The sequence below is a fragment of the Accipiter gentilis genome, chromosome 8 (assembly GCF_929443795.1).
Source record: "Accipiter gentilis chromosome 8, bAccGen1.1, whole genome shotgun sequence".
NCBI lineage: Eukaryota > Metazoa > Chordata > Aves > Accipitriformes > Accipitridae > Astur > Astur gentilis.
In genome coordinates, this window is record NC_064887.1 from 20,970,851 (window position 1) to 20,985,987 (window position 15,137).

Below are 15,137 nucleotides of genomic sequence, written 5' to 3' on the forward strand. Positions count from 1 at the left end.
AAATGACACTTCAAAATGTTAGAGTGACACAGTATACATATGTGTGCACGCAAGCGTGTGCGTGTGGGGAAGGGATGCAAAAGGAAGACAAGTCAAAGGCAGACAAAGAGGTGCCAGAGAGGGGCAAAGAGTATGCTACATTCTGCACTGTAGGCAATTAATGGAATAATGTACACCTGAATTAACTCATTAATGATTCCTGGAGTGAATCTTAGAGATCATGAAAAACCACCTGACAAGGCTCTGCAAGAAAAATCTGTTTGGTAAATGGAAAAAAAAAAACCAGAAACAAACCCAAGCCAGTTTCAACATTTATTTATAATTTGGTGCACGATTCATAAATCAAGAAACAAAAGTCAGGGTATATTTTTAATCAAAGTTTTGCTGATCACAATATAGGGTATAAGAAATTGAATTGATAGATCATTTATTATTATGATGAAACTAAATGCTTTATATTCTTAAGTGGAGCAAAGCAGACAGCAATACATTCATATTAGGAAGTTCTTCCTGTGAATGAAAAATGGATTAAAACTGAGATATTGTTTAGCAAGACAGACAAATCTGTGTTTCTTTTTGGTTGTGAAACTATTATAACCATACATAACCAATAAGTATGAAGAATTGGCACTGGGGGAAATCATCTTGCCAGTTTGCCCTACGTGTCTGTATCTGGCAAACGCAATCTGCAGGGTGTGTATTCCATTTGCACATAATCAGATCTCTGACCTGTAACGTGTACATTCTGGAGCTTTAATTGGCACAATTAAAAAGTTATTTAGAGGATGAGCTTGGAGCAAAAAATGTTGTCACATCTCAGAATCCTGGAATGCAACCTGGACTTCATAATAAGCTGGTTTAACTGTTTTTAGAGAGATGTTATGAGTGTTCACTGGAGGGGAAAAGTAACGATCAAGCTACCCATGCAACACACAAATCTGAAGAGTCCAGCATGTGTCAGTGCACAGCAAATTTATTCTATAAAGTGACTAGTGTGAGAAAGAATTAGAAAGGATTATAAAAATACACTACCATATGCTGTAGTATTTGAAAGCGATTAATCCAGTTCTTAAATTCTATTTTAAACTCCCTTTCATTTCTTCCCATAGAAAAATAGAAGCTATATTGCTTTGTTTGAATGCTATGTAGTTAATTACATCTTCTAAGAAACTCTTTTAAAACTAAATGTAATGTTTAATTACAAAATGCCTCCTTGAAAACAGTTAGCTCGCACATTGATTTGTAGTTCATCAAAAAATGCTTTCTTAATTATATTTACAGCCAGAAAATACACAGAGGTTAAAGACTCTATAGAGAAATTTTGAAATTACAGCATGAATTTTGAAGAGAAAGTTACACTTCAAATAGTGGACAACTGACAGCCATGACTGACTAATTGCTGCCTTTCTGTAATTTCAAAACTTAATTGTTGTAAAAAGAATAATTGGAAAACACAGTGTTCATTGTAACGGCTATCAATATTACATTTTTTTATAAGAGCAGATTTTCAAGGACTAATTAGAAAGCAAATCAATTGCATCAAACAAGTGTAAAGTTCACATTAGCTGTTGGACTGATCACCTCAACACGCGGGGTTCACAGTTAAGGGCAGCCCGCGCTTTGGTTCGTAAGGTGTTGTCCTGGAAACCATGCGGATGCAGTCGATAACAGGGCAGACGCTGAGACACAGGGTGCAGCCTGTACAGCTGTCAGTAACCGTGGGCAGGTGGGTTTCGGGATCAAACTGGATAGCCTGTGAACAGGAATAAACATTACTGATGTCACTCACAGAAAAGGTCAAAATTGCTCCCATTTTAGTGTCTGCATTTCCTGTGCTACAGCACTTGGAGACATCTTGGTGTGATTCTGCACTGCAGCTATAGCAACTGTTCAACTGGCAGGGAACAAAACAACCCCCCCTCCTGACACTTTAAAATTAGAAATATGGGCCAAATTATACCTCACTGAAAGCTCATGGGTCACAAGGGCTGGTTACAAAAGGAGGAGTTTGGCCCATGATGTTTAAACTCCCAGAGGGATATTTCTAGTTTCATGTGAAGGAAATATTTTGTAAGACAGCGATTTGCCAGTGTTATTGGTTCAGGGCAGACACCAGACCATGTCTGTACAGCTTCAGCACAACACTGGCCACAGTGTGTTCTTTTGACTTTTATTTTCAGCACAGCATAAACAATCTAATTTAATGAACAGTAGAGAAAAACAGCACGCTGTGCCTTGTATGATTATTTTCCTTTGCAAATCTTTGAAAGGGATATCTGAGTTTTGGGCAGGCAGAGCTTGCTTTAGCTCTCACGTTTCCATGCAGTGAATCCTCATTACCAATTAGAGTGATAAGTGTATTTGAATGTGAAATAACAATTGCAGTCTCAATGAAATAAGCTCCTGGTATAATGGAAATGGCAATTAAAAGCAAAACCAAAAGCATCACACAACTGCAAAAGCTTCAATATCTAAGAAGCAAGCTTAGAAAAGTGAAAAATAAAAAAACCCCACTGAATATCTACTTTTAAGAGTCTTAGCAAGGAAAAATCAGGCCTGAAAGCTGAACTCTCACTTCTCTGCAAACAGGTGGTGGTACCTTAGCAAATCTCCCTAACCACTGTTAGCAACTGGGGGAGCCTAGGGAGGAGATGGTTGGTACTAGGTTGGTGGTGCTGCAGGTTGGCTCCAAAGGCAGATTTGCCGCATTTGGGGTTTCACTACTAGGAAAGCACAGAAGTTGCTGTAGCAACCCACAAGGACATGAATGAAGTAGGTACTAACTGCCCTGAATCTAAAAGTTTTAGTTTAGCTTGAGCACAAAGAGAGCTTTGGTTTGTAAGTACTTAAGAAGGAATCCTTCCTCTCTCCCTAACAACAATGCACATCTTGAAAGGGAGTTCAAAGAGGGAGAAGTCAGGACTACAGTGCTAACTTTAAATTTAAAGGAAAGCTTTTCTATTGGAGTCCTACAAGGTGATAGCTCTGTAGAGCAGTATGGATTTTTTGAAACAAAGAGAAGCACAAAGCAGATGCTATTCTGAAGAGGGGAGGTGTGATTTCTTTGCAATTAAGAATTGCTTTGCAATTCTTTGCAATTAATTTCTTTCCAATTTCCTTAATTAATTAAGGAAAAAAGCACTTTTTTTGTGCTTAGAAAACCTCCTGGGGTTTTAAAATTTGGTTCTTTTGGTGCTGGGTTTTTTTTCCAGTTATAGAAAAGAACGTTTTACTAAATACAAATGCAGTCTTTTGCTCTCCAAGGGCTACATCCTCACCTTCACTGGGAAATATGATGGAAGGAGAAGAGGTGAAGATTGCAGTGTCAAGAAGAAAATTAGACAGTTAAAAGCTACTGCAGTAATCTAATCTGGTATAAATGCAGTATTAATTTTCTCGTATCAGTGGAAAAAACATGTCTACCTTTGCTCTGACACACTTGTTTTAATTGCAGGGGTTGATTTTACATGGGAAGACTTCTTTCTTTGACTGTACGTGGTTAAATTCATCAGACCTACTATTGATTAGACTGACTTAAGGATAAACAAGAGGTCATGGTTTTCAGAGGAAACTTGGTGCTCAGTTAAAGTATTTGTTTCTGACAAACTATTCTTGGACAGGGATGAATGGAAAAATTAATGTAGATATTATTGCTTGCTGCATATTGGATTCCATGGAGGTTATGCTAGACCATATTTTCGTTTTCTAAAAGAACATGAGTCCTCCTTTTTAGTGCAGACCAGTCCATCAGCTCCAGTGGACATGGCAAGGAATGGCATGTAGAAATGCTGATACATTTCATACAACTGATGTTACCATACTGAGCAGAAATCAAGGAAATATTTTGCTGCAAACAGGAGCCCCAGCTCAAAATTGTACTATTTTCTGGTCACAATGATTTCTGCAAACTTCAACCTGCTGCTCTAAAGCCTGGCAGCTATCCTGGAGAGAGGATTTGTACCTCAATCAAGATCAAAACAGAAACCCACCTGCCTGAAATCTGAATTAGTTCAAGTTCAGTTACGCTGATGGAACAAGGACTAGGTTTCTTAAAAAGCATTTGGCAATAAGAACAGCTTTTGTCTCCCCACATCCCCTTAAGTGAGAAGGGATGCATTCTTCCCTTTCTCCCTCATGTACTTGAAAACCATCAAAGAACTGCATTTACTGCTATCTGACTTATGTCTCCTTCATTTTCTTCCTCTTAAAAAGAATCCCCCTTCCCACCTGCAGTTAGGGAGAGACTGGGAGAGTGACCTAGAGCAAGGCCAGTGAGATGCGGTACACTCAGCAGGGCAGGCAGGGCTTGTGCGGCACAGACTGGGAACATGCTGGGGTTCGAATCCAATATTTTAGACATCTGTTTTTCCCACCTGCTCATTAACAGAAGGTGGATTCTTTCTTCCCAGCAGCAGAAAGATAACTCATTGTGCCTTTCTGCTAATTACAGCTGTGCTCTTACCTGGTAGCCAGAATCATTACAGGTCATGTAACATTTGCCACAGTTGATACACATTTCCTCGTCAATCAGAGCCACAACTTGCTCTGTGTTGCAGAGCTCACCATATGTTCCAATATACTGCAGTGCTTTTCCAATGACATCCTAGGGAAAAAAAAAGTTATCAACTCATTTAGAAGATACCTAAGCAGTTTCTATAGCTGCACCGGAGCACTCTCTAGTACTTTAATATGGAAGATTTGGCCATGCACTGTGATGATGATTAGGATTTTTCCCATAAATTTCCAAGTTGCTGACCTTCATACCTCCTGTAAAATATGAAGAATGCTCCATACAGGCACATTTTAAATGTAGGCAGCACTAGAAATATATATTCATATATGAACACATTCTACAAATAGGTTACACATTTAGTACTTGATTTGAGTGTGCTATTGTTTTGCCATTATTGTGTGAAACTTCAAGGAATAAAATGGAGCACAAAACAGGAGTAACATGCTACAAACAATCAGATCATCCTTGGTCATTTCTCATTAGCACAGATTTAAGAGCTCACAGCAAGAAAAGAAAGGGGCACCATCAACTAAACTGACAGAAAGAACAATAACTGCTTTTCTCTCTTTAGTAAAATGTGCAAATAACATTATCATCAGTTTATTGCAAATATTGTACAGAAGTAAGCTGTGGGTCTAATCCTGCAAATCTTGATCAGTTCTGTTAACTTCACAGGAAGGAATTTGTGGCATCAACCTAACACATCTGTGCTGCAAAAGTAAAGGTAATATGGCAGGACAATGTATAGGTACGTACCACTAGAGGAAAACATTCCCTCTAAAAGAAGTTGTTGGGGACCTACCTGATGCAAACAGTTTCCACTTTACATCAAGGGAAACTGCACAGTTCAGTGGCAGTTCAGCTTCACTGAGTCAATGGGAGAGATGGGACAAGTCCCACGTTCTTCGAACTACAGCTATCCCTCAGTTAAAGGAGTTTAACTTGTGGAAGTATAGCATAGATTATGAGCATGACGGCATTTTAAAAGATTCATCCTGTGGGACTGTATTGGTTGCCTGGATATTTTGTAAGTTTACTAAGCACTCTTCTACAACAGTTCCCATGTTGCAAAATAAGCTCGATTTTATGTGCAAGATTCTACATTCTTAAGATAAAGTTAGGCTTAGTAAATGAAGGTTATGTGATGCAACAATACATTTTACTTTTGCTTTAAAAAGCTGTATAACTTATGTATTAGAGAAATCTCATTGATTGACAGGAGAGCAGAACTGGCTTCAAAGTCATTCCACTGTAATAAACCAAGAAGTCTTTATGATTTTGATTACGGAATTTGATCCAAGTCAATTGAAAAATGCTCAGGATCAAGCCAAATACAAGACACAGAAAAGTCTGCTGAGAATTATAAGCTTCAAAGTGTTCACCTTTGGTCTTGCATTGCCAAGAAACATGATAAGGATTTCTTTTTGTATCCTGTTTCTCACTATTTTTTGAAGAAGCAATACTTACCTTATTCCTATCAGTCAAAAAATTATTCAGAAATTATTAGCAACCATTTTAAGTGTGTAGTAGTACGCTATATTTAACCTGTATAATTAATAATCACATACAATGCTCTATATATTGTTTTCAATTCTCATTGCAGAAGAACTGGATTACAGTAACTTAAATTTTCATTGCATTTCTTATTTTGGGCAGCCTTACTTTCAAACAAACTAAGCATCCCTAATTATTCCTATGCCACATCAGAGCAATAGGGTAATATGGCTTTATCAATGTTAGCTCTACAGGAAAGCTCTGCTACATGAATTAAATGCAAAAATGGGTCCAACCTTGTCTTCCTGAGCCTGCTGAGAACTTGCAACAGGTCTACTTCCTGAATGAATGAGTCCCATTCTTCTCAGTGAAGTTTGAACTTTGAGACCTACCTGGGCTTCAGCACTGAAATTAAAATAGTATCTTTATGCAATGAGAGAAATTTATTTGTTCGCTGGATGCAGTGGTAGGAACTATGAAGTTGCTCTTAATGACTGTTGAGGTAGGAAATTCAACCATATCCTAAGCCCAGGAAGGACAGAGAAACTGTACTGTTTTCTTGTTCCAAAAACACTCAAATGTTTTCTCTCTGCCAAACCCCTAAGCTGCTGACATGTGAAATACCTTGGTTGCATTCATTCAAAGCTAAAAGCCTTCCAGTTCTTCTCAGCTACATGCAGAGAACATTAATGCTCTTCCAGCATAAAACAGCTATGGCATATTGCTAAAGGCAGCATGATGAGTGTGGACAGATGACTGTAAGTGAGCAAGTTATCACAGCTTAATGAGTTAACATTCATCAATAGAGCTGTGCAAGCTGATTATGTGCATGGTCCAAATTCACTGCAAATTTGAAGTAAAATCTGTTTGCTTAAACCACTGTAAAAGGTCGATTAACTACTATGAAAGTGGTTTAGCTAATACTTTTTACTTTGGTATTGCAAAGGACTCGACTTGAACATACAGCCCTTTAATGTGACTCCACTGATGAGCTAGAGTAACTAAATCAAATGTGATCTCTTAGGAACTGCTCACACCCCTGTATTTTCATTTCCATGTCTTACTCAGAAAAGTTCATGGATTTACTGGGAATTGCTCAGCAGTTTTTAGGTTGCTACAGTTCTCAGGTTTCTGCAGTCTTTATCAGCTGAAAAACTGTAGTTGTAGAATTCAGCTCCAGCTTGTTTCAAGTCTCATATAGGCTTGTCTGTATCAAACCTGTTACAGGTTTCAAAATACATGTGTCTGTGTGTGATCTACTGCCCCCAGCAATACGAAGTATCCTATAAGCCTCTCTTGTGTAGCCCTCAAACATTCCACTATACATCACAAATGCACTTGTCATCTGCGAGTACTGGTCTGTGTACTGAAGAATTTGAAGAAATTATGTAAAACCTGTACAATATACAATGAAGTAGCTTTCCACTGCCTGCTCATGTAAAAGTATCAATATGGGGAGATTCCTGATAGCGAAGGGCTTTTTAACCTAACAAAAGCAGACTTTACAGAGCACAGGTAATTAACAATTTTCTCAGGGAGGTTCTGGATTCACATTTGTATTCTTTAAATATCGTTTGGATGTTAACAAAACCCACAAAGCTCAAGCAGGTTGCAGAGATGGGGTACTCAAATAATCATGGGATGGAGGGCCTTGCTTATGAGAGAAGACAAAAAGAGCCTAACAAGATGTTTAGCCTAGGAAGATGAAGGCAGAGCAGGAATATGACGTCTCTTTATGTATACATCAGGGAGGGAAAGAGCTATTTAAGTTAAATGACAATGTTGGCACAAGAATATATGATTATAAGCCAGCCATGAATAAATTTAAAGCTGGAAATTAGAAAAGGCTTTTTAAATGAAAAAGGAGTGAGGTGGTTAATGGTCTTCCAGAGAAGCAGCTGGGGGACAGGAGGGAGACAGTGCAAGGTTTAGGATAGCATGAGATAGCTCAGGAAATGGTTGCTTAGAAGAACATAATCAAAATAGATTTTTTCTATTTTCTATTTTCTACAAACTTACAAAGGGAATAAGAAAAACAATGCATATGATACGGTGATTTCTGAATTTTTAACCAAGTCTTACTTCTCACAGCTCACAAAAATATACTTTTGGGGACTTAGAGTCCCAAACAGGGAGGATGATGGCATTTTAGAGGCCTGAAAGTGATTTCAAAAGACTGTGTCAATGATTTACTGTTCATTTACACTCCTGGGTGTTGTGTCTTTTAATCACTTCTTTCTCTCAAGCAAAAACTGTATCTTTATTCATTTGCAAAGTTTCAAGACTTTATTGACTAAAAAAGCAATGGTACTTAAAAGATGTTTTGCAGGTGCAGTCTTTTACAGCATCTCAAGCTATCTCAGAACTTCTTGTTTCCATCAAATCATAAATGTTTGGAACAAAATAAACAGTGCAGCAAGAAATAATCAGCTTTCACTGTTTAAAGTGCAGTTTCACTCCAAAAAGCAACCGTCTAAAATGGCACTATGGGATTCCACACTTGGTATATCTCAATGGCGTCCGGATCAAATTTGCACTGTTTACAGTATAATGGTATTTTTGCCAACTGCCAGATCTGCAAACAGAAGCCAGGTTCTGAAAGTCAAGCTGTGTTCTTTCTGGCTTATGCATTACCAGCAGCAATAAGAAAAAAAACCAACTAAAAACCAAACCTGGAAGGTAAATTTTGTCCTAAGTTACACCTTTGCAATCTCAGGGACCTAGAGTGCTTCTTTTTATTACTGCTGTGCTGTCCCACTCTTCTCAACAAAAGTGTACTGAACAAACTGGGAGAGGAATGTAGTCCTGCAACTGGAACTGGCAGGAAATTCAGTTGCTATGGAGAGAATCAGAGCAGAATCCATTAGTTTTATGTTACTAATGAGTACAGAAAAAAATTCATTTTGTCACTAAGCTAGGCAGATGTGATTTTGAGTATACAACAGGAGTAGATCTGTTCAGTAGGATATTATTTTAGCAATGCTATTTTTATTACTATAGCTGCATTTTTAATGTTAATATATCAAACATTGTATGGTGATTAGTTTTTCATTAGCCATCATATTAGTAAACCTGCATTTGTAAATAAAATTCATGCTTCAGGTATGGCTCCTTGTAGACCTGCTGTGTCCATCTTCATACAGACCACACTGTAAAAAGCCATACTGTGGTCTAGAGATGGTGATCATCACAGGCCTCTCATTAGATCATTAGAAAGCCATACACAGTGCAGGTACTGCATCTCACATAGCAAGTTCAAAGGGAACACATATGCATGTCCTCTTATTGCATTTTTTGAGTCACCATAAGACACTTTGCATGTCACACCATGTTCAGGAGAAAGGTTCTTTGTGCGCTTGAAGCTGACAGCAACAGCAGGTAAGGAAAGCAAGGTAATCTTTAGATTACCAGAAGTAGAGGTCTACCTGTTGACAGTTGGACTCGATGATCTTAAAGGCCTTTTCCATCCTAAACGATTCTATGATTCTATGAATAGCAGCCTGACCTAAGGACAGGCCTCAACCTCAGTTTTCAGGTCTCTGAGGGACCATGACACAAATGCTGAAGTTGATTCACCACCAAGTAATATAAAAAAGTCCTAACAACCATCTGACATTTATATAGCAAAGTTGTGTGCTTGATCCCAAGTACTCTATCTGTTCATTATTATTTATGGAGTGTTTGGGCAGTTCTCAGGATTCAATTGGTTGTGAAAGAACAAGGGGCTGTGCAGAAGTGCCCTCACTAGGATACAGGGAGAGCACAGAAAGGGGATGAAATGTTGCAAAGAAAGTAAATTACTCTCTGTACCAGTTTTTATCTCCATTAGGGAGATACCTGCCTTCCACCTGTTCTTTTTGGTAATAAAGGTGAGGTACTGTCAGAGAGAGAGAGATGAAAAGAAGAAATGTTGGGCAAAAAATTATGGATTAAAGAAGAAAAAGTCATCAGAATCTGAGAGTACCTCACCAAGGTCAGTTTACAGTAAAGTGGCTAACAAAAATATGTAATCTCATTAAAACTAACTTTACTTTGGAAGATTACAGATGCTTTGCCAATAGTTAAAAAGGTTGTTAAATGTGCTCTGGGATTTAGGGACCTCTAACCCTTGTTTCAGTAAAGCAAGCAAAACAGTTGCAGTATTACCTAAAGAGGGACTTACAAAATAACTCAAATGAACCTTTCCTACATAATTCAATATGGCTTCTATAACGAAAAATTATGCCTCGTGAATCTATCAGCATTCTTTATGAAGGCTGTGAGGCAATAAATATATATAAAAAAAAAAACTGGTAAATTTTATGTTTCAATAGGCCTCTGACACAGGCCTGACACAACAGAGTTCTGAAATTAAGTAGCTGTGAAGTGGGATTGCAAGTTGGCTGAACAATAAAGAGCTGGAATACAATGATCAATGTTCAGAAAAGGTGAAGTATTAATAGAGCAAAGGGTCTCAATTTTCTGGTTTAGATATGATTCTGTATAATTCTGCTTGAGTGTGTTTCAGAAAAAGATTTGAACCAGAATATAGAGTTGATACAGATTTTACTTTAAACTAAATTAAAGAAAACCCAAGGAACTTCATAGGTATTTTATAAAACTAGATGAACAGGTACTATCACGGTGAAAAAATGCAGTTTGATGAACAGCATATCAAAATAAGTAACTTTTGCTACTCTTGCCAATGGATACATTCTAGACAAGAGAAAAGCTGCAAGAGAAAACGCAGTAGGAAACACCATGGACAGCTCTTGAAAACTTCTGCTTGATGTGCTGTCCTGACAAGAGACAAGCAAACTAGCAAGATGTTAAGATACTGTAGTGCTGTTATATTAATCAGCCATGATCTGGAATACAGAGTCATTCCAGTTTTACATACAGTAGCACAGTGCCCTTCCTCTTACAGGCTGCTAGTGCAATGACAGCCTTGCGGACGGATCTAGACAGATTGGAGCATTGGGCAATGATTACTGAGATGAAATGTAACAAGTCCAAATGCTGGATTCTGCATCTAGGATGGAATAATGCCAGGCACAAGTATAAACTGGGAGAGGAGTGGCTGCAGAAAAGGATCTGGGGGTACTGGTCAACAGCAGGCTCAATAGGAGTCAGCAGTGTGCCCTGGCAGCCAAGAAGGCAAACCACATCCTGGGGCACATTAAACACAGCATAACCAGCTGGTCAAAAGAGGTGATTATCCCACTGTATTCAGCATTGGTGTGGCCTCACCTTCAATACTGTGTGCAGTCCTGGGCCCCACAATTTAAGAAGGATGTTAAAGTACTTGAATACATCCAGAGGAGGACAACAAAGCTGGTGAAAAGGCTGGAAGAAATGTCCTATGAGGAGCAGCTAATGACTCTGGGTCTCTCTGGTTTGGAGAAAAGGAGGCTGAGGGGTGGCCTCATTGCTCTCTACAACTTCCTGGGGAGGGGAAATGGAGAGGGAGGTGCTCATCTCTTCTCTTTGTTATCCAGTGATAGGATGCATGGGAATGGTTCAAAGCTGCACCAGGGTAGGTTTAGACTGGACATTAGGAAACATTTCTTTACCAAAAGGGTGATCAAACACTGGAACAGCTTCCTAGAGAGGTGGTTGGTGCCCCAAGCCTGTCAGTGCCTTAAAAAGAGGCATGTGGACAATGCCCTTAATAACAGGCTTTAACTTTTGGTCAGCCCTGGAGTGGTCAGGCAGTTGGACTAGATCATCTGTTGTAGGTCCCTTCCAAATGCAACTGTTCTATTATACTCTATTGCAGAACCACTTGAGGCAGTCCTACAGTCAGAGCGGGGAGAGAAAGAGGAGGTTTGGACTCTAGGATTTCTCTCCATATCAGAAGACTAACTTAAATTTGCTTAAAATGTCACATGTAATGAGAATATTTTCTGAGGTACTGTGACAGAGAAGGGGTCATTATGGGCTACTGCAGGGGAGATTATTGCTGTGATTCATGTTGGAGCAAATACTTGGGAGAAGCAGTCTTAGAGTCCTATAAATTATGTGAAACACATGCACAGTTCCACCTGAAATATGCAACAGCTCCATGTTTACGGTGAAGATTACAACATGGTCTTTTCCAGGCAGGCAAGCACAAGCTAAAACTACTCATGGTGAACAACCCAGATACATGCTAGGAAGGATCCAAATGGTACACTGTTATGGCATAATAGTGCTGTGCCTAGATCAATATTCCTCACCTCTCAAGGGGATTTTATAGATTAAGCACAGCACTGGACTAAATGTGGCTAGATACCTCCCAAGGTGCTGGCTTCCAGCTGGGTGCTTACGGCATCAGCATAAAAAGACTTGCATATATATAAAGATATCTGTACACACAAAGGTGAAAAATAGTTCGAACATGAGGAATTTAAGCTTGAGGATCTCTACGGATATTTTTCCAACAGGTGGAACAACATGTCATGCCCTAGCTAAGCTGACAAACCCAGCTATGCCAGAGTGTTTAAACTACCAAACAGGACAATCTCTACAGCAAGACTTGTGGAGTAAAAACCGGAAGAAATAAATAAGCAGATAAATGGTGACCCAATATTATGGTATAGACCCTGGAGGACAAAGAACTAAATTATTAGGAAAAAACCACAGGAATGTATAAGGAAAGAAAGTAATAAGGAGGTAACCTGAGGTAGGCAAATACATGTGTGGGAGCTGTACAAAAATGCAACTGAAAAGATCCAGGGCACATATCCACATATGGCAGAAATTCTGATATTACAGACAAGTGAGAAAAGAAGAAACAACTCTGCTGAATATCAAAGTATGCAGTTTCAATTAATATTGAAAAAAAGAGAAAATAAAGAGAAAAGCCATGGGAAAAGCTATCCAAAAATTAAATTAGATTTTGGATAATCACAGAGGGTTTTTAAATCTATTAAAAAAGTCATTTTGGCAGCATATGGAATTTAAACAAATGTTGGAAATTACATATTACCAACCCAACAGCCAATTAGACAGATGAGGGAGTTCTGGGCAGGCATGAGGAAATTTGCAGCAACCCTCCAAAAATACAACCAGCCAAAGCAGGGGTCATAGGTCTTTCAAGCACAGCTACCTCTCAGGTCTGATCAGTTTCCAAGCATACCTCTTCACTGCTCCAGAGAACTAGAGTTAGGCTGGGATTAGCTATAAGAGCTGACCATTCCCACCCTCAATACCCTAGTCTGAACTAACAGAACATATTCTCTCCTCTGTCTAGAGGGTCATCCAAGACAGAACTGCTAGGAGACGGTCTGGGATTTGTAATTCCAAATGTGAATAATTCTTGGACAGTTACAAATAAATCACTCAAGTCTGAGCTCCTCTGCCTCTCTTCTCTTGAGAATTCCTGATCAGTGAAGCGTATCAGGTAAGTCACCTTTTTTCATTAAGCTTCACTCAGCTTCCTTAATGTGTATTCTGAATCTTCCTGGCAGATTTTCTCCACAATATAACAATAGATGGATCTATTAATAATAAACTTTATTAAAATCTTCTTTTGTAGTGGCAAGTTCCCTACTTCAAGAAAAACACAGGTATTTTCCTATGTCTTAGTGGGCAGTTCTCATTGCTGTTTTTTCTCATTATGGTTAAAATATTCCCTTCTAAAGAGATGGTCAGACTGAAAGACTGTCTGGAATCAGCTTTGGCGGTTCCTACTTTCTTCTAATTGCTTCAGTCTTTTTCAGTTTCGTTTAAATGAAGGTGTGAGAAAGATGCTAACCTGATTTCTCTGGCTGAGAAGCCCTGCACAGACACCACATAGAAGTATTCAAAGTCTTTATAAACAGAGGTTTTTGTTTTGGGAAACTAATTTTCCTCTTCCCTGCAGTAGGGCCTCTTCTGTTCTTTTTAATCTATCTCCTACTACTTGGTTCTTTTTTGCTTTTGTACTTGGAGTTAGGCTTGATAAATTATTGACCTCATCTTTTTATTTATGTTTTTTTCAAGTTTTTATGTCTGGTTTTCCCTCTTGCTAAACTTTTTCCTTCATTCAGTTTATTTGCTTTTGGATGGTATAGTTTTTTGGTTTTCTGCTGTTTTCAGAAGCAAGCTATCTCATTGAAAATGCAGTTATTGGCTGTTGCTTCTTCTTTCTTTTTTTCCCTACATCAATACTCTCCCTGCAAAGAGAACAGAACCGTAAAACCTCTGAGGTCAAGTAGGCTTTGAAAATGCTCATCATAGTGGGAAAAAGAAAGAGTAGATTGCTGTTCTTTGAAACTTTTTGTATGCATGAAGAAGGGAATCTCAGCACAAGAGGAGGGGAGTGATTTTCAATAGTGTGACATAAACCAAAATAAGCAGTCCAAAAAACTGAGAGGGGTCTACAGAAGTAGCAAACTAACTTAGACAGAAAGATGACTCAAAATTTCTCCATGGCTGGTTTTGCAGTTCTACCAGTTAGCTTGGAATACTGCATATGTTCGTAAACTGGGAATTATGTGTTACTTTGAGCCAGTGCTTGTATTGTATTTTATGTTTGGCCTTATTTTTGCAAGAATTCTTACAGGTCTGACCATACAGTGAAAGTTACCTGTCTGTAGATATCTGATATTCTCACATATATGAGGAAGACAGTCAACAAACCTAACAGATAAAATTTTCATACTGCTTTATAAAAGGCTCTACATGAGAATCCTGATTTAAAAAAAAAAAATAAACTGCCTGCTTCTTTTTCCTATTCAGACATGAAGTTAAAGTAAGGTCTAAAGTGAACACCCAGAATAATAAGCTTCTGACGTTTCATTTTATTGACATTTATTGTCTACCTAAGGGAAGGGAAAAGCTCCAATGTATGGATTATGCAGTAGATGGGGTCACAGGTTTTATTTTCACCTTGACATTTACTCATTGCAGATGGTGGATCAGCTACTTAGACAAACATTCTCCAGCTTTAAAAGTTCAGTCTGAAAACCTATGACACAGCTTTCATATGTACTGCACACCAACCTTTTCCATTGATCCTACATGAAAGATGGAGGTATTTAGCACATCGCAAGTAATCAAAAGGTATCATGCAAAACTGAGCTCATACTGTAGCATTCAAACTGCAAGAAATTCTTAACAGTTCTACTTTGTTCTTCAAGGCATTACCCATGTCTTGTTCTACAATTACCATTCCATTGCCTGAATA

The 15,137-nt window shown here is 38.5% G+C and overlaps 1 protein-coding gene across 2 annotated transcripts in view; it reads right to left on the reverse strand.

Annotated features, from left to right (window-relative positions):
* Positions 1 to 300: 300 nt before the first annotated feature.
* DPYD (dihydropyrimidine dehydrogenase) overlaps positions 301 to 15,137 on the reverse strand; it is a 374,453-nt gene continuing 359,616 nt past the window's right edge. For both annotated transcript variants that reach the window (XM_049808457.1, XM_049808458.1), the window contains 2 exons: positions 4,463 to 4,603; positions 301 to 1,753 (listed from right to left, as the gene is read on the reverse strand). In XM_049808457.1, the coding sequence (XP_049664414.1) occupies positions 1,583 to 1,753; positions 4,463 to 4,603 (312 nt within the window). In that variant the 3' untranslated portion in view covers positions 301 to 1,582. The remainder of the gene's footprint in view (positions 1,754 to 4,462; positions 4,604 to 15,137) is intronic.